Here is a 22542-nt window from a genome sequence, read left to right as displayed (position 1 = left end):
ATATTATTGACAACTGAGATACTGCCTGAGATATATATATATATATATATATATATATATATATATATATATACGTGTATATATATATATATATATATATATATATATATATATATATATATATATATATATATATATACACACATATATATATATATATATATATATATATATATATATATATATATATATATATACACGTATATATATATACGTGTGTGTGTATATATATATATATATATATATATATATATATATATATATATATATACTGTATGTATGTATTTTATGTTAATATGAGATATATTTTTGCTTGTGTTTACATATTCCATTATTTTTATTTGACAGCATCGTTGTATATGAGGGTGGGTCAGTCACATCCCAAGCTCGGTCACTCTGGAGGCTGGAACTCGCCCGCACTAAGTGGTCTGGTGGATACATCAATTGGTTCCATCCTATGAGGATTAGGCACATCACAACTGGCAGATACCTGGCTATCAATGATCAAAACGAGCTTGTGCTGTTACCCAGGTGAGATGGGAAGGGGACTGATCAGTTGAACCATTTTGTTTGAATTCTCATTGCCAATTATTAAAGTTTCTTTAGAAGTACCAGGTCACTCCTCATAAAGAAGTGTTTATTCATTAATTTATTTGCTTATTATATTCTATGTGTTCTTGGAGACATTGTTTTGGTAATTTGTTAATGAAGGAATTATTATTTATTCCTGCGTGAAATATAAATCATCGTCCTTTGATAGAGTTATTGGATAAAATTGATTAAATAACTATTGGAGGGAGTAAGAGAAGTTGAATAATCATTGGAGGGAGCAAGAGAAGTTGAATAACCACTGGAGGGAGCAAGAGAAGCCCCCCCCCCCCCACCCCACCAGCCAGACTAGCCTCGCTTTCCTTTTGACCTCAAGCGAGTATGAATGTACTGTTTGCTCCCTGATTGAATACTCTAGTCTTTGAGGTTGTTAAACTGAGATCTACTCTTGAGACTATCTTTTTGCTAGCCTTAGCATCAGTGAAGAGTGTAGGCGAGTTGCACCGTCGCTCTTATTTAGTTACCCACACTGAGGTGTAGAGGGAAGAATTCATTATGTTTTGAACCAGATTGTGAGGCTAAAGATAGAACCCATCAGCACATGACACCATGTTCAATACTTCCTCCATCGCCTCGCTATGTGAAGCGTCGGGTGGGGATTGAGTTGCTTTTGTATCCCGTAAGGGCTCTTCTGTGCTATCTGAAAAGGACCCGGTACCACAGGCATGGTGGTCAGAAACTAATGTCGAGGAACTATCTCTTTTTGGCTTTTTGAGATTATCTGTACAGCGTACATGACTGCTAAAAGGGACGAGGTACTTGCTAGGAACAGAGTTCATGAAGTCAAGGTTATAAGCACCACCTTAGCCTTGAAAAGAAACCATTCTGTAGGCCAGGTGCTGAAGGCTGTCATTTTGAAATGTCAAACACATCCTCTTACTTACAGGGAGTATACCCACAAGTCCATTGACACCTTTGTGGTTGGTCCTGTAGTGGTTGCTCAAGTACAGTAGTTGTGTAGCCAACCTGGTTCCCACACGGGACAGAAAGCATCTCGTCTAAGATTATGTGTAGATATAAGTTTGTAATGAATGCTAGAATAAATGGCTCTTCTCATTCATTGAATAGGGGAAAAGTGGTCGAAACATTACATGTTGGATTTGACTTGATGCTGGTAAATTACACTTCCGAGCTCCATTATTTAATTCTAAAGAAGTATCTTCCCCAATCCCATCTAATGAGGGGTGGATGGTGGAATTTATACCAACCCATTGTTCATAATACAGGTATATTATTCTGAGATGACATATCCTTTTTGGGGAAGGGTTTTTTCAGTTGACCATGTACATTTCATCATGTTCGGGCCAGATCCTATCAGTCTTCTCATCCCTATGAAAAACAGGGAAGAAAAAGAACCATCCAATTTGATTCCATCAAGACTTTCAACCCCCTTAGCAGTGTGTCTGCCTATGGAAGAATGGTGTTTTGTATTTTTCCCAGGAATAAATAAAATTTTTTTTTATAGTAATTTGTATTTTTCGTGGCTATACATACCTGGGTCCTTTAAGTTAACATCCTTTGTCGACGACTCCTCTCAGTTCTAGGCTGGAAGGTCAAGTGAGGCTAGTTTGGGTGGTGTGGTAGTGTGGCTTGTAGCTCGCTGCCTCCACTTGTCGTCTGACCTCTTCTTAAAAGATTCTAACAACATTCCATCTCGCACTGAAAACACTCCTATATTAAGGGACTCAGGTTTCTGTGACTAGGAAAAATACAAATTACTTTAAAAATTTGAGATTTTAGTTTGTTTGTTAATGCTTTATTACGGAGTGGTCACTTAACATTTATTATACCTAAGTTCTTGGGGTTATTTGTAACCATGTTTGGATTTCACTTTTTTTCTGTTAGATCAGACTATGGCATACTGTATTTAGACTTTATATACATGTTTTTATGACAAATGAGATTTTCCAGTATAAAATGAAAAGCCTAATACTATAATGTACAGCTAAGAGAAAATGGCCCATGCTAAACTATGGCTTATATTTACTTTTGATTATGGCTTTTATACTTACAGGCAAGGATGAAAACAGTGCTTATGAAATTATTTAGTTATTGTTGGGGGTTACAATTTATTTTCCTAGAGAATTCTAATATGACTAAACATGTCTTAACCTATTTAACAGAGATGAAGCAACTGTGGCAGCCACGGCCTTCTATCTACGTGAGGAGAAGGATGACAACAAAGTGATTCTTGAGGACAAGGATCTTGAAGTAATTGGTACTCCACTCATCAAGTATGGTGACTCTACCGTCATTGTACAGCACATGGAAACAGGACTTTGGCTGTCTTACAGAGTAAGATGTTTTTTTTTGTATTTGCAATTTTCATCCTTAATCAGTTTCATTCATGATTTGCTTGTTATGCAATCTATTCTGTGGAAGCTTTTCGAAGTAATTACTCTTTTTCAAAGTAATCATACCAACATAGTGATAAATCATGTTATAGTGTAGGGCAATTGTAGTAATTCTTATAATTAACCCTTTTACCCCCAGGCTATTTGGAAATTTCCAACCCTTAATCCCCGGGGGGTTATTTTTTTTCCCAGCACATTTTACATTATTTTTTTTTTTTAAATTGCTCTAACAGCCTTAATTTTTGTCATAGAGAGGTCAGGTTGGTCTCATTCTCTTGGAAAATGCCTGGATTTTCTCAAAAAAATATCCAAAATATGAAAAAAAATTTTTTTATAGCATTTTTAAGCGAGGACGTACCGGTACGTCCATGGGGGTAAAGGGATGGCTTTTGTGAAACGTACCAGTACGTCCTTTGGGGGTAAAAGGGTTAAGTGAAAGTTAAACTGTATTGCTTCAACTTTTTGCTGCTTTATAAATATTTTAGAAGCACAGCATATTAAATTGAGATAGACATAAACTATGAGCCAAAGGCTTCTGTATGTGCAAAGGAGAATAAGATTTTTAAACAATTGTGTGCATTAACTATGTAAAACTTGACTCCTGGAAAACTTATTTTTTTCCTCAAGGCTTTTGAGATCAAGAAGAAAGGTGTAGGTAAAGTCGAAGTGAAGCAAGCCACCCTACACGAAGAAGGCAAGATGGACGACGGTTTGGTCTTTTACAGGAGTCAGGAAGAAGAGTCCAGAACTGCACGTGTCATCCGCAAGTGCTCTCACCTCTTCAACATTTTCATCAAGTTAGTATTGTGCAAATGAATTGTCAGTTTTGATTTTATTTTCATTTTCAGAATACAGTACTGTATTATATGATCCTGTAGGGGATAGGGATGTTAGTGCTACTCAATCGGTACAATGTAGTCATTACTATGGTCTTAGTAGCATCCCTTTTGTCCTTAACTGTTTGGCATTTTTAGCCTTATACTACAGTATAACTCCGGTCTCTGTTCCCACTTTTCTTTAATCTTTCAATCCAACCTCTTTTACCTTTTACTTCATACAGTAACTGGTGGGATTTTCCCCAGTTGCAACTTACCACTGCCTAGCTTCTGTGGCCCAAGCGCAAGTGGGCTTTATGTCCCAAATTCATAAATCCAGTCCAAATTGAAGTGACTGCTAATAACTCGTTTTCTGCCTTCCTTGTACAGTACTGTGAAATAAGATGAAGCAGTGTTTTTATGTTACCTAAAGTCTGTTGCACACCTTTATTTTATTTAGATTTTATAGTATTAATTGCAGGTACAGGTAGTTATATATCTATTTCAACATTTAACTTAATTAAATTTTCAGTATTTTTGAAATTATCTTCACCATGGTTTTCACTAATCCTCATTATATTTTGTGAGACCTGATATGCTGCTTTGTATTTATGGGATATGTAGTTAAAATCAACTATGTTTGATTTAATGGTTAATTAAGTAATTTTTATTTGCATTTTATTTGCACATTCTTGATTAGCTCCTGGCCACTAAATTCCACTTTTGTCTGGCTTATACGTTTCCGTTTTTCTATCATCATTGGTGTTATTATCAATCGTTTTGCAGGGGTTTGGACTGCATCCAGCAATCAAGACGCCATTCCATCTTGCTGAGGACAGTCAACCTAAAAGAGATGATAAGTTGCCTTGAAGATTTGATCAACTATTTTGCTTATCCAGAGGATGAACTTGGTAAGTCTCTCTCTCTCTCTCTCTCTCTCTCTCTCTCTCTCTCTCTCTCTCTCTCTCTCTCCCCCGAAAAACTAATTTTACGAAACGACATACGGAGATTTTTTGCCTCGTTTTACAAAAAGAAATACTCAGAATACGAAACAAATTTTGTGCGGTTATGTATATTGAATGATTCAAATGTCTTTGGCTCTTATTTCATTTATTTCATTATACAAAAAAATCTTATGTAAACCACTCCGGAACAAATTTATTTTGTATCCCTAGTTATTACTTTATAATGCATATCTTACTAATGATGTAGCCTTTTCTTTCTCTCCTTTTGAATACATAATTAATAATGAAACTGAAGACAAACATCCAAGCAATACTTAAGACTGACAATAATAACTAATCTCTTAATACTCAGTAGGTTTTATCCCTTTCAAATTTCTTATCTTTCACAAAGTGCACCTTCTAACTTCAGTCATCTTTCCTTTTTGCAGAACATGAAGAACGCCAGGTGTGCCTCCGTGCCTTGAGAAACCGACAGGATCTGTTCCAAGAGGAAGGCATCCTCAACTTGATCCTGGATGCCATTGACAAGATAACCGTCATCACCTCACAGGGTTACATGGTGGCACTTGCTGGCGAAGAAGCTGGACAGGACTGGGAGATCATTTCAGGTAATTATCTGAGGTCACTTTTCTTTTGTTTCCTAGGAAGGATTGTTGCTTATTTAGGGGGAGATGAGGAATAATAGGAGTAGGATCTAGGACAGAGCAGAATTCTGGGAAACAGAACGATTGTGAATTAACAAGTGTGGAAAGTAGGTGAAATATGGGTACATTATTAGGAAGATAAATTGGGAAGGAGGGAATGTCAGGGAAGCAAAAGAATGAATTGGAGAATAACGAGTAAGTGCTTGGAATGGAAAAGATTAAATCTGGGAAGGAGGAGGAAATCCATGTTAGACAGTAAAATTTAAGACTTTAGATGCTCTTTATTGTAGTCGTATAAATCATGCGATGTATTTAACCCTTTTGTGTATCGAACTTATTTTACATCCAGTTTTAGTCGCTATTGGCCATATATTATGTCAAGTTATTTCAAGTTATTTTCTCTTTTCTCTTATTATTTACATATATGAAAAATTTGCAAAATTTCTGGAAAGGAATTTTATTTAGCAGTACATGAAAATTTGTTTTACTATGTTATATCTGGTACAGTTTTTGTACTCAGATGAGTTAAGTAAATTGTAAAATATAAGGCCTGGAGCTTGAGTGCTAAATTATTTGGTGAGGGTTGGTGCTCAAAATGTTAATGAAGTAGAAAAATTAACTTTGACTTCCACAAACCATGTATGGCTTGGGTTTTTTTTTTATTTATTGTTTATAAATAATTGGTAGTATTTTCCATTTAAATAATTTACTTCTTATACATTTTTTCTTGTCAGAGTGAAGTTTTTCAATATTTTAGTTCACTTTCAGCAATAAATATTGATTATCATGGCCTTATCTTAATCTCCTGTGTATATTAGGTTAGATTTGATTCAAAAATTTTATCCTCAGCTTCACAATAGCATGATAAGCATGCTCTCATATTATACAAAACAAGAATATGTTTTTTGAACTGTGGTTATACCTTTCACTTCCTCTTCCAGGATACCTTTACCAGCTTTTGGCAGCAGTGATCAAAGGCAACCACACAAATTGCTCCCAGTTTGCAAACAGTCACAGACTCAACTGGCTCTTCTCCCGTCTTGGGTCTGCAGGCGAGGGCACTGGTATGCTGGATGTACTCCACTGTGTCCTTATAGACTCTCCAGAGGCACTGAATGTTATGAAGGTAAAGAAATAATGAAAAGAATATTTTATTAGATTAACTCCTATTTACTGATCACTTCTGAAAAAGAGAGTACAGTATGTTTTCATGTGGTTTATTTGTTAGGTTGTCCATGGCCAATCATACTTAAATATTGTAGGTTATATACAATCCACTAATGATGCCCATGTCTACAGGGGATCAAGGCATACTTAGAAGTCAAAGTATATTTCACATACCTTTTTTATTCATTCATTTTTGTCTTTACTTAATCCTTCTGCCTAATTTTTACAGGAAGAGCACATTAAGGTCATCATTGCTCTGTTGGAGAAGTACGGTCGAGATCCTAAAGTCCTGGATGTTCTTCGGTCACTCTGCATTGGTAATGGAACTGCTGTTAGGTCCTCACAAAACAATATATGTGATTATCTCCTTCCTGGACGTAATCTTCTACTTCAGACCCAACTTGTTGATCACGTCTCCAGGTAAAGCAGACTATTTTATTTGGAGGTTTATGAGAGTATCTTTCCTCTTTGTTATAATGTTTATACTCACTTTCAACTAGATGTGATAGTTTTCTAGCTGATGTAAAATAGAAATGATCTTATAGGCATCCAAAAACTTATCCTGTGGAAGTAATTAATAACTACATAGATTTTTTTTATATCGGATTCTTATGTTATCTCCCGTGATATATGTATAATACAGTGCATTTTATTTTTTATCTTTAAATATTTGGGTTTGTGGTTCAATTTTGATGCCTGATGCTCACTTGGAATAGGATCTTTTAATTCTATTGTCTTAAAGAAGTCAGTATTTTTATTTATTTACTTTAGATTTTGTGGTACAGTATACAGATGATCGTTTCAATTATGAAGTAATCATTAGAAAGTTGATTTTTCCATATTTTGCAAGACGGAGAAATTGTTTGCTTGTATCTAATTACCGCATGTCATCTTTCCAACTTTTTAATTTTATAGTGTTTTAAAAACTTATCTAAATTATCATTCGTATTTATGAAATCTGCAGTGCAAGACCCAACATCTTCGTCGGCCATGTTGAAGGGTCAGCAATGTACCAGAGATTCTACTATGAAGTCACCTTAGATCATATTGAACAAATATCCCATTTGAACCCCCATCTTCGTTTGGGTTGGGCTAACACTAAAGGATATGTCAGCTTCCCTGGAGGTGGAGAAAAATGGGGTGGGAATGGAGTTGGCGACGATCTCTACTCCTATGGTTTTGATGGTAGCTACTTGTGGACAGGTGGCAGATATACCCTCGTTAATCCACAGGTACAATTCATGGATTTTTAAAAAGAAGTTGTATAATGTATATGCTTCAATGTAGATTTTACATCATTATATGCTATAGTCCATTTCTTTTAGCGATGCATATTTGCACCGACTCGCAGCGGTGCCCTTTTAGCTCGGAAAAGTTTCCGGATCGCTGATTGGTTGGACGAGATAATTCCAACCAATCAGCGATCACGAAACTTTTCCGAGCTAAAAGGGCACCGCTGCGAGTCGGTGCAAATATGCATCGCTAAAAGAAATGGACTATAGTATGTTTTGTTTAAGAGCCAGATATTATTCCTTTGCTTGTCACTTTTGTGCTTGGTAGTATCCTATAAATGTTATTGTGAAAACCAAGTGTTCTGAAACTCTTGATGAGTATATTAAGATCATATGTCTTTTCCAGGAATGTGAGCCTCCAATCAAGAAAGGTGATGTTGTTGGGTGCGCTCTTGATCTGACCGTTCCCATCATAACTTTTTACATCAATGGCAGACAAGTTAATGGTGCTTTTACTGGTTTCAACCTCGATGGCATGTTCTTCCCTGTAGTCTCAGCCTCAGCAAAACTCAGGTAAGCTGGAATAGGAACTAGATAATATTCAGATAGTTTTTTTATCATATTTTGTTTCCAGTCTCTGGTCATTTCATTGATGGTTCCTGGTTGGACATACTAAAACCAGTGATACCATCCTCAAATTTCATGGTATCTTGCCTCATTTCTCATTATTTTCTTGTTTTGAGTGATCCCAAAGTTGGAAGGGGACTGCAGTATTCTTTTCTAATAAATACAGAAAGGGCATTTGCAGTATTATTTAATGTATATCAACTTTTAAGATTTTTCATTTTTATATTTTAGAAAGTAGCTATTACCTTATCTTTACTGTAAACCTAATCTGAGGATGCAATTTGCTTTCAGTGCAAGATTTCTGTTAGGTGGAGAGCATGGCAGGCTCAAATACCCACCTCCAGAAGGCTATTCACCTGTCTCAGAATGTTTGTTGCCCTTCCAGGTAAGTTATAAAGTTTATGCTGTAGCATTATATATTGAGTTGACATTTTTATGTTTTTCAAGAGCTCGACAGTACCTACTCTGTATTTGAAATTGGAAGTTGATAGGAATGTGAACATATTTTCCTTATGTTTATTTTACTACTGTATTTTGTATCAGACTGATAGTGTCTGATAGCTATTTAACTCTTCAGGTCGTTGAGAGTCGTGGGTGAGAGCCCCCCTCTAAGGCTAATCCTCCATATCATCTTGATCATTGATATAGGTTTTTACTCCAGATTTTTCAATATTAAACTTACCCGATAATCATGTAGCTGTCAACTCCGTTGCCCGACAGAATTCTACGGGAGGGATACGCCAGCTATCACTATACTAGAAGGGGGTGTACTCACAAGCGCCACCTGTGGCCAGGTACTACAGTACTTGTTGTTGACGCCACCTCACTTTTTCCTCTGTCGTGCTTCCGGCAAGACGTTCTTGGATACGCTTATGATTTTGGAGTATTGTTCACGGTTTGGTGAAGTATTTCTCTAAAATTTGCAGCTATTCGCTATACTAGAAACTTCTATATTAGCTTAGTTAGCTTTTGGAATTAATTTTATTATGGTGACGAAGAGAGTATGAACTCTCTTTCACCTTTAAATGGCCGACCCTTCCCTTAGACGGAAGTGTTGGTGTCTTAGAGAGTATAGACTCTCTTTCTTAATTTTACTTAACAAAAGTTATAGATTTATTTTATATCTCTCCGCCTTTTATAGGCCTCTTCGATTAACTTCCTTTTATTATAAAATTATTAAAATTAATTTTTATATATTCGACCTTTCCTAATGGTAGGCGGTCTTTTCTTGTACCGAAGTTAATTAACATTGGCCCGTCATTTCGGTTTTACCTGTTAACATATTATGCTATTTTAATGTTTTTGAAAGAATTTCTTTGATAGTCTCGTACTGTTTTCAAAGTTGAACTAACGTTTTGTTTTGTCTCTGCAGTTGTTGACGTTTCAGAACGTTCAACTTGCGCTCTATCGTTACGATAGAGAGAGAATTTTCACGGTGTCACGTTGCAGTAAGAGTAACCGTGTCTAGCGTTTTGTTCATTCTTTCTTAACTTAATGGTTTTAATTCTACAAAGGAACTTTTCATTTTGGGAAATTTTTTCCTTTAACAATAATATGTTTTAACGATATATATGATTGGGCTCTTCTCTCAGGTTCTAAGTCGAGAGAGAGAGAGAGAGAGAGAGAGAGATAGAGACGGAGGGAGAAAGAGGAGGAAAAACGTTTCGTTCAAGCGAGTAACGTTGTTATCGTTTTTGCTCTTCTCCCTAGTCTCTTTAGGGGAAGAAGGTAAACGTTTCTAGAGTTTTTCTTGTTCTCAAGCTTTATGCGGTGAGAGATTTTAAACGTAGTTTATTTGATCTAGTGTTTAGTCTCTTTCCAGCCACTGAATTATTTATCTTTCATTAGATTTTTCTGTTACATTGTAATTCCTTTTTTCGCAATTACTAACTTTTGAGAAAGGATAGAATTGCGTGTTTCAGGTACAAACCACTTAAAGTTTCGAGTTCAGTGAAATAAGTGCAAACAGAAAATCAAAGTGATAAGTGATTAGCGCAAAGTGTGTCAGTGTTGTGCGTGAGGGTACTTCTGTGCGTGTCAGTCGTCCTCCCAGTACGGGACCTCTTGCAAGCTCCCAAGCCCAGGGGAGAAGCAATGTCGAAGGGCAAAAGGGTTCGGCAGGCCTTGATCGGCGCACAGAAGTATCCTCGGTGGTTGCGGGCGTGTCTTAAGAGACCGTCACTCCCACCCGCAGACGATTGAGCCCTTATTTTGCTCGTCTGCAGAAGAAATTTTCGGGGAGAAAACGCTGGTCTCAGGTCTCAAGACCTCTTAAACGTAAAGTCCAGACCTATGCCAGACGTACGAAGTTAGAGTTCAACAACCCGGATGCAGTCATTGGGTTAGCTCTGACTCTCCTCAGTCTCAGGTGACTGCACTCCGCCTAAGAGGAGTAAGGTTCTGCCACAACAGATCTCTGCTGTTAAGGCTTTACCTCAGCAGACATTAGTGTCTGCCGACCCCAAGTTGACTCTACTGCAGTCCATGCAGTCACAACTTTCAGTCTTGATGCGTGAGTGTCGGGCTGAGAAGGTTGCGCCTCCGCCTCCGCCTGCACTGGCTCCGCCTGCGCTCGCTCCGCCTGACCGCAGTACCGCCTGCCAGGCGTACGATGTTGAGCCACGTTCTGAGTTTACTGTTCCCAGTGGTGTACAGCTCCCTCCGCCTTCCTTAAGGCAACCTCAGCAATGGGATCAGGAGGCTTATACCTCTCTTCCTCCGCTTCCACTTGCTGCTCCACCATTGATGCAACTCTCGGTTGAGGTACAACAACCTCTCCCATCCATGAGTCAGTCTCCTCAGCTCTCGCTGCAGCGAGCTCAACCCTCCTCAAGGCAAGCACAACACCTTAGCCTTGCGCCTCAGGAACCTCAACTCGCGAGACAATTACTGCTCGTTCCTCAGGAACTTGCTACTGCGCATCCGCCAACCACTCAGCAAGCGCAACCCTTGAGGCAGCAACCTCATGCTATGAGTCAGCCACCTCAACGCATGCATCTGCCACTTTCTCCTCAACTTGAGAAATAACAAATGACAATAATAACACCTCATTACTTTCATACTTGCATTTGTAATCATATACATGTATGCCTACACAAACATTATGATAATGGAGGTTATTTGTCTTACTTATATAAAAATATATGTTTTCCTTGCAATATATTTTTAACAATATCGCAAAATATGGCAAAATATCTTCAAAACAAAAATGAATCATGAGTTATGAATGTAAGGTAAATATTATGTTGATATTAAAACCCCATGCAAGCATGCATGAAGCACTCTAGCACTGGTCATGGAATTTCTGAGAAATGTTAAACGCCATGCAACACGCTCTGCTTACCTTACAGCATGCTCTACATACAGCATGCTCTGCATACAGCATGCTCTGCATACAGCATGCTCTGCATACAACATGCTCTGCATACAGCATGCTCTGCATTCAGCATGCTCTGCATACAACATGCTCTGCATACAACATGCTCTGCATACAGCATGCTCTGCATTCAGCATGCTCTGCATACAACATGCTCTGCATACAACATGCTCTGCATACCTTACCGCATGCTTCTCAATCATTCATCTTTGGTTGTTGCCAACTCACTAGACTGTCAAGCAGTTTCATAATGTTGCCTTCTAGTCTGCTGCTTTTGCACCATTGAAACTCTCACTGAGAGAACTTAACTTTTCTCGGATATGGTCCCTGTAGATGAGAAAGTGCTTTTCTCCCTCCTTCTGATATTCCCTTGAGGACTCTGTCATTTGGAGAGGAGCCTTTAGCTGCGTAGCCTCCTATGGACTTTTATTTAAGCATAACATGCTTCCAGGGAAGGTAATGGTTCCATTTCAGTCACTAACCCCGTCTGTTACCACACCTGCTCCCATAGACCTTGAGCTGTGTTGCAAGACATACAGTCCAAGCTTAGTCCTTGTTAAAGGATTTTTTGTTTACGGAGTCAGTGTGTCACTGGGAAGACGTTCAACAACCAGCAGAAGTGACTTGTTGTGACGCAGTGCGGCAACCTCAGCAACCCGATAAGGAGTTGTCTGTACGACCCAGACAGTCTAGACAGCTTCGGGTTGTCACTGTACTTCCTCGCTTCCCCATGGTTGACAGTTCACAGACTGTGCAGCAGTACCATGATCTTGTGTCCGGCTCCGTCAGACGACTGGCTTTTAAGAGCTCCCACAAGTCGTCGCTGTCTGGAGATTCTCAGATGGACTATGGATCTGACCAAGGAACTGGGCCTCCTGGTCAATTTTGAGGAGTCTCAGCTCATCCCATCCCAGACCATTGTCTCCCTGGGTATGGATCTTCAGAGTCGAGCTTTTCGGGCTTTTCCGTCGGCCCCAAGGATCTTCCAAGCCCTAGAATGCATCCAGAGCATGCTGAGAAGGAACCGATGCTCAGTCAGGTAGTGGATGAGTCTAACAGGGACACTTTCATCGCTGGCCCTGTTCATCGTGTTAGGGAGAATCCACCTCCCCCCCTTCAGTATCATCTAGCTGCTCACTGGATAAAGGACATGACGCTAGAGACGGTCTCAGTTCCTGTTTCCGAAGAGAGGAGGTCTTCTCTCGCGTGTTGTAAGAACAGCTTTCTTCTCAAGGAAGTCTACCTTTGGCTGTTCAGAAACCCGACCGCCGTCTCCTCTCGGACACATCAGACACGGGCTGGGGTGCGACTTTGGACGGACAGGAATGATCGAGAACATGGAATCAGGAGCAAAGGACACTTCACATCAATTGCAGGAGTTGTTGGCGGTTCTTCTGGCCTTGATAAACTTCAAGTCCCTCCAGCTTAACAAAGTGGTGGAGGTGGACTCTGACAACACCACAGCCCTGGCTTACACCTTCAAGCAGGGAGGGACTCTTTCGTGAAGTTGTTCTAGATCGCAAGGGACCTCCTCATCTGGTCTAAAGATCGAAAGCTCACGCTGGTAACGAGGTTCATTCAGGGCGGTATGAATGTCATGGCAGATCACCTCAGCCGGAAGGGTCAGGTCATCCCCACAGAGTGGACCCTTCACAAGAATGTTTGCAGCAGACTTTGGGCCCTGTGGGGTCAGCCAACCATAGATCTGTTCGCTACCTCGATAACCTAGAGACTCCTATTGTATTGTTCTCCGATTCCAGACCCAGCAGCAGTTCACGTGGATGCTTTTCTGCTGGATTGGTTCCATCTCGACCTGTATGCATTCGCGCCGTTCAAGATTGTCAACAGGGTACTTCAGAAGTTCTCCTCTCGCAAAGGGACACGGCTGACGTTGGTTGGCTCCGCTCTGGCCCGCGAGAGAATGGTTCTTAGAGGTACTGCAATGGCTGGTCGACATTCCCAGGACTCTTCCTCTAGGAGTGAACCTGCTACGTCTACCTCACGTAAAGAAGGTACACCCGAACCTCCACGCTCTTCGTCTGACTGCCTGCAGACTTTCGAAAGACTCTCAAGAGCTAGGGACTTTTCGAAGGAGGCAGCCAGAGCGATTGCCAAAGCAAGGAGAACATCCACTCTCAGAATCTATCAGTCTCAAGGGAAGTCTTCCGTAGATGGTACAAGACCAATGCAGTTTCCTCAACCAGTACCACTGTAACCCAGATTGCTGACTTCCTGTTATATCTAAGGAAAGTAAGATCCCTTTCAGCTCCTACGATCAAGGGTTACAGAAGTATGTTGGCAGCGGTTTTCCGCCACAGAGGCTTGGATCTTTCCACCAACGAAGATCTACAGGACCTCCCTAGGTCTTTTGAGACCTCAAAGGAACGTCGGTTGTCCACTCCAGGCTGGAATCTAGACGTGGTCCTAAGGTTCCTTATGTCTTCAAGATTTGAACCTCTCCAATCAGCCTCTTTTTAGGACCTCACATTAAAAACTCTTTTCCTCGTGTGCTTGACAACAGCTAAAAGAGTAAGTGAGATCCACGCCTTCAGCAGGATCATTGTTTTCACATCTGAAACGGCTACATGTTCCTTGCAGCTCGGTTTTTGCTAAACGAGCTTCCTTCACGTCCTTGGCCTAAGTCGTTCGAGATCCCAAGCCTGTCCAACTTGGTGGGGAATGAACTGGAGAGAGTACTTTGCCCAGTTAGAGCTCTTAGGTACTATCTAATAAGGTCTTAACCTTTACAAGGACAATCAGAAGCCTTATAGTGTGCTATCAAGAAACCTTCTTTTCCAAGTTCTAAGAACTCAGTTTCTTACTATTCAGGCTTCTGATTAGAGAAACACATTCTCATCTGAAGGAAGAAGACCTTGCTTTGCTGAAGGTAAGGACACATGAAGTGGGAGCTGTGGCTACTTCAGTGGCCTTCAAACAGAGCCATTCTCTGCAGAGTGTTATGGATGCAACCTATTGGAGAAGCAAGTCAGTGTTCGCATCATTCTATCTCAAAGATGTCCAGTCTCTTTACGAGTACTGCTACACCCTGGGACCATTCGTAGCAACGAATGCAGTAGTAGGCGAGGGCTCAGCCACTACATTCCCATAATCCCATAACCTTTTAACCTTTCTCTTGAATACTTTTTATGGGTTGTACGGTCGGCTAAGAAGCCTTCCACATCCTTGTTGATTTGGCGGGTGGTCAATTCTTTCTTGAGAAGCGCCGAGGTTAAAGGTTGTGATGAGGTCCTTTAGTATGGGTTGCAGCCCTGTATACTTTAGCACCTTTGAGTTGATTCAGCCTTCCAAGAGGAACGCTGCGCTCAGTAAGGAAGACGATCTTATTAAAGGCAGAGTAACGGTTCAAGTCGACTTCCTTACCAGGTACTTATTATTTCATTGTTATTGTGGATAACTGATTATATGAAATACGGGATACTTAGCTATCCTTTAGTCTTGTACACTGGTTTTTCACCCACCCCCCTGGGTGTGAATCAGCTACATGATTATCGGGTAAGTTTAGTATTGAAAAATGTTATTTTCATTAGTAAAATAAATTTTTGAATATACTTACCCGATAATCATGATTTAATTGACCCACCCTTCCTCCCCATAGAGAACCAGTGGACCGAGGAAAAAGTGAGGTGGCGTCAACAACAAGTACTGTAGTACCTGGCCACAGGTGGCGCTTGTGAGTACACCCCCTTCTAGTATAGTGATAGCTGGCGTATCCCTCCCGTAGAATTCTGTCGGGCAACGGAGTTGACAGCTACATGATTATCGGGTAAGTATATTAAAAAATTTATTTTACTAATGAAAATAACATTTTACATTTTTAGCATTGTACATTTGAGAAAATTACCAAGGATATTTTGATTGCAACATTAGATTGGACTTCATTATTGTTCAAAACTGCATCCCAACGGCAAATGAATTAGTACACTTGAAGATAGATTATTATAAATAATAGTAAAACTATCATTATTTGGATATTTACTGCTGAAATTTTTTATGTAGGGTTACAAAATTGACAATGGACGTTCAACACATTTTATCAAGGGGGCCGGCAGTTAAGCCAATTTATGAGGGTGTAGGGTGAAAAATGCAAAATTCTGAAAAAATTCAGGGAGTTTTGTATGGCAATGGAGAACACATATGAAATATTTAATCAAAAGTCTTCTTACTTTCACAGTTACAGGACAATAAGGGAAAGAAATCAATAAGTCAAAACATTGATCCATACAAAAAATTGAGTATTCTTCTGATATCGTAAATTTTGTTAATAATTTAATTTTATCATCAAACAAGTTGTGAGCAATGGGGTCTTTATAGATTCCTTGAGTCACAAGATGGAATTATGAGCTTACACGGCTTCCATGCTAGCATAAACCTCAGAGAGAGTAGACGGTTGAGTTTGATCTCTCTTGAATTTTGTGTGTTGTTATTGATCAAGTGAATGCAGTTATTTTTTTTATTGTATACTGTAAGAAATGTAACTGTATTTGTCTTATGAGATCCTTTTGTAAATAATGGATGTTAAGTTTCAATATTTGTGAATATTTTGATTCAGATTGGGAGGTTGCCTTGGTAAATCACACTATACTGAAATTGTAATTTATTATCAGCTTTCTGCTTAATTTTCAACACCATCATCTCCACTGTAATCAATTAGCCTAGTCTTCTTGTTTCTCCCCTGAACTAGATTTTAATTTCCTTTTACATTTGGAACTCTCTTAAGTGGCCAGCTAGCAAACAAATATGTCTCTTTGTAAGAGGATTTGTTAGAAATTCAAAATCCTCATAATGATTACTTAAATCACAGTCTTGCCCCTGACATATGGCACAAAGAGAATGATCATGATTGTCCAGCAATAAGTCCCTTGAATAACCCTTACAAGTATTAATAGTGATTCCAGAAGAAGGTATTTCCTATTAATCTGTAAATATCCAAAATCACACACAAAATATAGAGCTTGGTAAACAACGCTCTGAGCCACCCAAGTGCAGTGAGAGAAATAGAAAGACAGGAAATATGTTGTATGCATGCCAAGATAATTGCCATTAACCACCAGATTGATTCATTGCTTCGCTATAAGGTTAGACCTATTACAAGGAAGGAAAATTTGAAAACTTTTAGTCTTTGAGTAAACATCAGCATTTATAACCAAGCTCCAAGAGAAACTGAACATCAGGTGATTATAGAAATGGTAAATTTTATTCAAATTCCATTTTTCATATTTTGTAATTGACTTTCACTTGAATTCTTTTCAGACCTTGGCAATTGATCCTTGCTTCTATTTTGGAGAACAACACAAGGCTACCATAGCTGGGCCTTTGCTCATTCAAGATGATGTTGCTTTTGTCCCTAAACCAATTGATACATCTTCAGTAAGTTTGATGAGAGATGTAATTTTTTTTTTTTTTTATGTCCTATTCCTGTATTGCTAATTGTGGTTATCTTTCATTGCTGTTATATGTTTTTTAATCATTCATTCATTAATATTGTTCATTCTTTCCTCTGTATGTTTTGGTTGATTTTCTTGATTATCTGTGTTGTTGAATGATATACTGTACAGAAGATTTGCATAAGCAAATAATCTTTCAAATGGAACGGTTTGGAAAACTTGTACATAATTATTTTGAAAAATATCCCAAGAAAGGGTATCTTGGAAATAAAGAGCTTTTTATAGAATAGCATTTAAAATACTTGTAGTTATTGAAGAAAGGAAAAAACAGAAGACTGTAGTAACATTAAGTGTATCTGTGTTGTCACAATCTAGTGTACATGTTATTTATGATACACGTTAATAGATATAAAGGTTGTCAATGTTAGAACTTCATATGTTCAATGATTTGATTAAATCATAAAAACCCAGCCATTTTGCAGGAATAGAAACAGAATAGGCATACTGAATGTTAAAGAATTCCATATACATCTTGTTTCTCTGTAGTACAAAATACTTGTGCAGTAATCTTTACAGGATACGATGATACAAAGTAGTAGTAATAGCTCAAGATAATACTGATGGTGATGGTAATAATTTCAATATAAAAGTATATTTAGTGATAATGATTATGAGAAGTAAACACTGATTTCATACAAAAGTGTGAGCCTTGACCCTTAATGCAGGTTTATAGCTATGCATCCACAGTTCATTAGAAAACATTACGAAAACCAAAAGACACGGTTGATGATTTAGAAGTTTATAAGTTACTCATGAGCAGCAGAGGCAAAGGACAGGTCATTGCACTGTCTCACATTGCCCTAGAGGCCAAACATATACACATATGATGTGCCTAAGACCTTTTGCCACCCAACCGAGGATCAGAGAGGACTAGGTAGTGACTGCCTCCCAAAACTTCCTTCTTAGCTCCCAAGATCAATAAAGTATTGCTCACTAATCAAAACTATCAAGCCAAGAGTTCAGCTAAAACTTGAGATTCACAGATTGCAAGTCTAACATTTCTAAGTTACTATAACCCATGCTCTTAAGGTACTGTATAGAACATGTACTTCTCAATATATACATATACTGTTTAAAGTTAGCATTGTCATCATGGAAGTAGTGTTCTAACTATAGATAGGTTTTACAGTTTTTGCTATGCATAGGGAAAAATGCAACTCGCAAATTTATACTGTAGTGTTTTGTTTGAAGGATGTTGACCTTCAAGAGATTTTTTCATTACTTTGCCACTCCATAGAAGAATGGATGTCTAGCAAATATTTCATTTAGTTGGGAAATAAAGAAGATTAACTCTGCCTACGTGATTTGTTGGTAAGATCTAGTGAAAATCACAGGCCTTTCATTAGGAATTATGGAATAAGATATCCTGAGGGTTGCATGATATTTTTTGTTTTTCACCAGATCACGCTTCCTGGTTACATTGAGCAAGTTCGTGACAAATTAGCAGAGAATATTCATGAGATGTGGGCGATGAACAAGATAGAGCAAGGCTGGACTTACAGTGAGAGACGAGATGATCTTAGGCTTCATCACCCTTGCCTGACTTCTTTTGAAAAGCTCCCACCAAATGAGAAGAGATATGATGCTACTTTGGCCCTTCAGACTCTGAAGTAATTTTTGACAGTTCTTATTGGTTATTAATTTGCATATTTTTACAGGAATACAGTACTGGTTATCGATTATTATGTACAAAATTAATTTTTGGTAAACTTTAGGATGTTATGAGTACAGTTATAACAAATTTTATTTGAAGTCTATAAGAGTATCCTTTGCTTACTTGGTCTTTTAAAAAAAAATTCTTAATTGCAGAACTGTGTTATCTCTTGGCTATCACATCACCCTCGATAAACCACCCAGCCGCATCAGATCTGTGAGATTGCCCAATGATCCCTTCCTTCAAAGCAATGGATATAAACCAGCACCTCTTGACTTGTCCCAGGTTTGTTTCAAGCAAGATTGTAGTAATTTCAAGTCAGAATTGTTTTATGTTGCTCAGCAATGGGTTAATGATGAATATTTTTTGTTTTGGCAAGAATAACAAGATTTTTAATGTTAATTTTGATATTTGTCAACTAAATGACTTTCATTAAAATTTAAAGACACTGTTATTTTCCCTGTTGAAGCCCCTGGGCTTGTAGCATCTTGCTTTTCCAACTATGGTTGTAGCTTAGCAAGTAATAATAATAATAATAATAATAATAATAATAATAATAATAATAATAATAATAATAATAATAGTAATAATAATAATAATAATAGTAATAATAATAATAATATACCTTGATTTTCATGCCTTTCTTCCTAATTTTAGGTAAGCCTAACACCAAAGCTGGATGAGCTTGTTTATCAGCTGGCAGAAAACACACACAACATCTGGGCCCGTGAGCGCATTCAGCAGGGCTGGACTTATGGACTTAATGAAGATCCAGACATGCATCGTTCTCCTCATCTTGTAAGTTATGCCAATGTAGATGAGGCCATCAAGAAAGCCAACATGGACACTGCCTCTGAGACCATTAGAACCCTCCTTGTCTATGGTTATATTTTAGAAGCACCCACAGGAGACCAAGCAGAGGGTAAGTTGCATGTTCAACTGGAAACTATACTCAATTTATTTTAATGAGACGCATTTGCACTGACTCGCAGCGGTGCCCTTGTAGCTCGGAAAAGTATCCTGCTCTCTGATTGGTTAGAATTATCTTGTGCAACCAATCAGCGATCAGGAAACTTTCCAGAGCTAAAAGGGCACCCCTGCGAGTTGGTGCAAATCTGCCTCACTAAAAAGAATTGACTATAGTAATGAAGTATTATACTAAAGGTTTTGCTAATAGAACAGATTTATGAGGAATGTTTCAATATTTTATATGCAAAAAGATCTTTGGTATACTAATACAAACCAGCTAGTAGGATAAGGACTGTAAGATTCTATATAGTATACTGTATTGTGTTTATCTTTGGAATAATACATAGAATTTTATATATTTTGATGAGGCATTGGTTTGTGTCAGTCAACCATAAAAGTTGCATTTTGAATATCTTATTGTTTTTTGGGAAATACTGTATGTTTGTAAACATTCCAAGCAACCTGTTTCTTTTTATAGCTGCAGCAGCTGCTGAAGAAGCAGCTAAAAAGGTAGCTGCTAGCCGCACTTACCGACTGGAAAAAACCAATGCTGTAACCTCTGGTAAATGGTACTTTGAGATGGAGGTGTTGACAACTGGCCCAATGCGAGTAGGCTGGATGGAAACTTCCAGTCCACCAAATACTGAGCTTGGATCTGATGATAAGTCATGGGCTTTCGATGGGTTCCATGTAAGTAGATGTAAAACTTATTTTTATGTGATTTATTTCAAGAATAATTAAAAATTTTTCTAAAAGATTTTTCCGGTAACATGATTTTATATCATTTTCTAGGTTATCTAGTTTTTTGTTTTGTTTTACATGTGGGTCATCTTCATAATACAGTATATCAACATTATGATATATTTTAATTTGAACTACTGATGCCTAAGTATATTTTAATTTGAACTACTGATGCCTAAGAAAAATATATTTTTGATAAATTCATTTGACCTGGTTTTATTTTTGGGTGTTAATTTTTTGTGCTTAAAGAAACGAGTTTTTATTAGTATGAAGAAATTTTGAAAAATATTTTGCTCATCATACATAATATTTTTTATGTATTATATACAAGTAAACAAATAGCAGAATGAGTTTATGTTGTATCTACTGTATGTAAGCATATGTGTGCATCTATAGTTGGATGTAGAGTAATCCATCTGAGATACTCTTTATACCTGCAATTTTGGGCATAGTTACATCCCCAAGGGTGTCTTCTGTAGGTCTTTGACTGAAACAAAGATTCTTTGATATTAGTATTTGTGTCTGCTTAGCAAGATGAAGGTAATGTGTGAGGAGTCAAATGCTATGCACTGATTGGCTGCAAAAGGTATAGAGGAGAGAGTAGAATACAGTTTGTTTACATTTGCTATTGAATTATTTTGAATATTCTAGTGATTGTAGTAGAGAATTTAAGTGTTGAATAGAGGTGTAGTGTTAAGCAAATACTGAGAGAAATTATATATACTTCAAGCATCTTTGAGCAGTTTGTTTATGTAATTACTCAGGCATAGTGTAATGTATGTTAGTCACAAAAGTTAATTGGTAAGGGATTATAGAGGGCTTGCCTTTACTGGTGGATGAAAGTAGCAGTTCCTTGTTTTTCTAATTTTATTAGATGTTCTATGTATTTTGGTTTAATTTTCAATATGAAATTATCTTCAATATATTAATTTTATGCATATTTTGAGTACCCAACTGATTAGATATGTTTGGTGAAACTTATCATAAACTAATTGTTTGGGTATTCGATGATTTTCATTTGAGGCATTATGCTAGCTAAAGTACGGTATTAATTGGTTTATTTTGAAGAATTTTAAGTGTATTTAATTGAGAGTATTTCCACATTAGTCTCATGTCTGGTCATGGTTTTGTGGATTTTATAGATTTTATTAATGTAGGCTAATGTGTATTAGCATGGGTAGGCTAAATAAATCAAAAGATTAGGTTAATAGACTTACATTTTTGGGTAGGTTAGCATAGGCTATGATGTTGGAACTATATTAGTCCAATTTCTCCTTACAGTACTTGCTCTCCCTTTGCCCTCATGGCAATATGAACTTTTATCTCAGATGGATTGCTTTATGTGTGTCTGGAAAGGAAGAGTAATGAAAAGTATAAGTGAGATATGGTAAAGCACTTTAAGAATGAAAACATTTATTGTACAGTTTTATACAAAAAGCTGACAAGGAAATGCTATATATTTGTAAACCTGGACTATGGACAAGGTAGTAGATTAAGCACTTATTTATAGAGGAAATACACTGTCAAAAATTCAGTCATCAGAACCTTCTTTGTATAACCTCTGCCAAGGAGGTTATAAAATAGTCAATTTATATATTTTGTGTATGTGTTTCTGTGGACAGGATTGTTTATATTTACATATTTATTTGTCTGTGGACAGGATTATTTATTTATTTGTCTGTGTGCCTCTGTAGACAGGATTATGTCAAAAGTACTTGACAGATTTTTATGAAATTTTCACTGAAAATAGACCTTCGGTCCTAGACGACCCCCATTAAATTTTGGAAATGATCTAGATCCGGATTTGCATATTTAGCCATTTTAGAAATACGTTAAAACAAACTGAAGGATTTTTATGAAATTTTCACTAGAAATAAATTTCCAGCCATGGGCGACTCCATTAGCTTTTTGAGAATATCGGGTA

General features: G+C 37.7%; 1 protein-coding gene across 1 annotated transcript in view; it reads left to right on the top strand.

The window, feature by feature from the left end:
* The window catches only part of RyR (Ryanodine receptor), a 252525-nt gene that overhangs the window by 10150 nt on the left and 219833 nt on the right, over window positions 1-22542 (top strand). The window contains exons 7-21 of the mRNA XM_068355236.1: window positions 349-531; window positions 2733-2904; window positions 3591-3760; window positions 4565-4689; window positions 5172-5351; window positions 6329-6513; window positions 6784-6974; window positions 7519-7786; window positions 8193-8359; window positions 8705-8798; window positions 17061-17177; window positions 18656-18864; window positions 19064-19193; window positions 19566-19830; window positions 20356-20567. Of these exons, the coding sequence (XP_068211337.1) occupies window positions 349-531; window positions 2733-2904; window positions 3591-3760; window positions 4565-4689; window positions 5172-5351; window positions 6329-6513; window positions 6784-6974; window positions 7519-7786; window positions 8193-8359; window positions 8705-8798; window positions 17061-17177; window positions 18656-18864; window positions 19064-19193; window positions 19566-19830; window positions 20356-20567 (2668 nt within the window). The remainder of the gene's footprint in view (window positions 1-348; window positions 532-2732; window positions 2905-3590; window positions 3761-4564; window positions 4690-5171; window positions 5352-6328; window positions 6514-6783; window positions 6975-7518; window positions 7787-8192; window positions 8360-8704; window positions 8799-17060; window positions 17178-18655; window positions 18865-19063; window positions 19194-19565; window positions 19831-20355; window positions 20568-22542) is intronic.

Source organism: Palaemon carinicauda, chromosome 31 (assembly GCF_036898095.1).
Source record: "Palaemon carinicauda isolate YSFRI2023 chromosome 31, ASM3689809v2, whole genome shotgun sequence".
In the NCBI taxonomy this organism is placed as follows: domain Eukaryota; kingdom Metazoa; phylum Arthropoda; class Malacostraca; order Decapoda; family Palaemonidae; genus Palaemon; species Palaemon carinicauda.
Note: the sequence above shows the minus strand (reverse complement) of the source record. Positions and strands in the feature narration are given on the sequence as shown.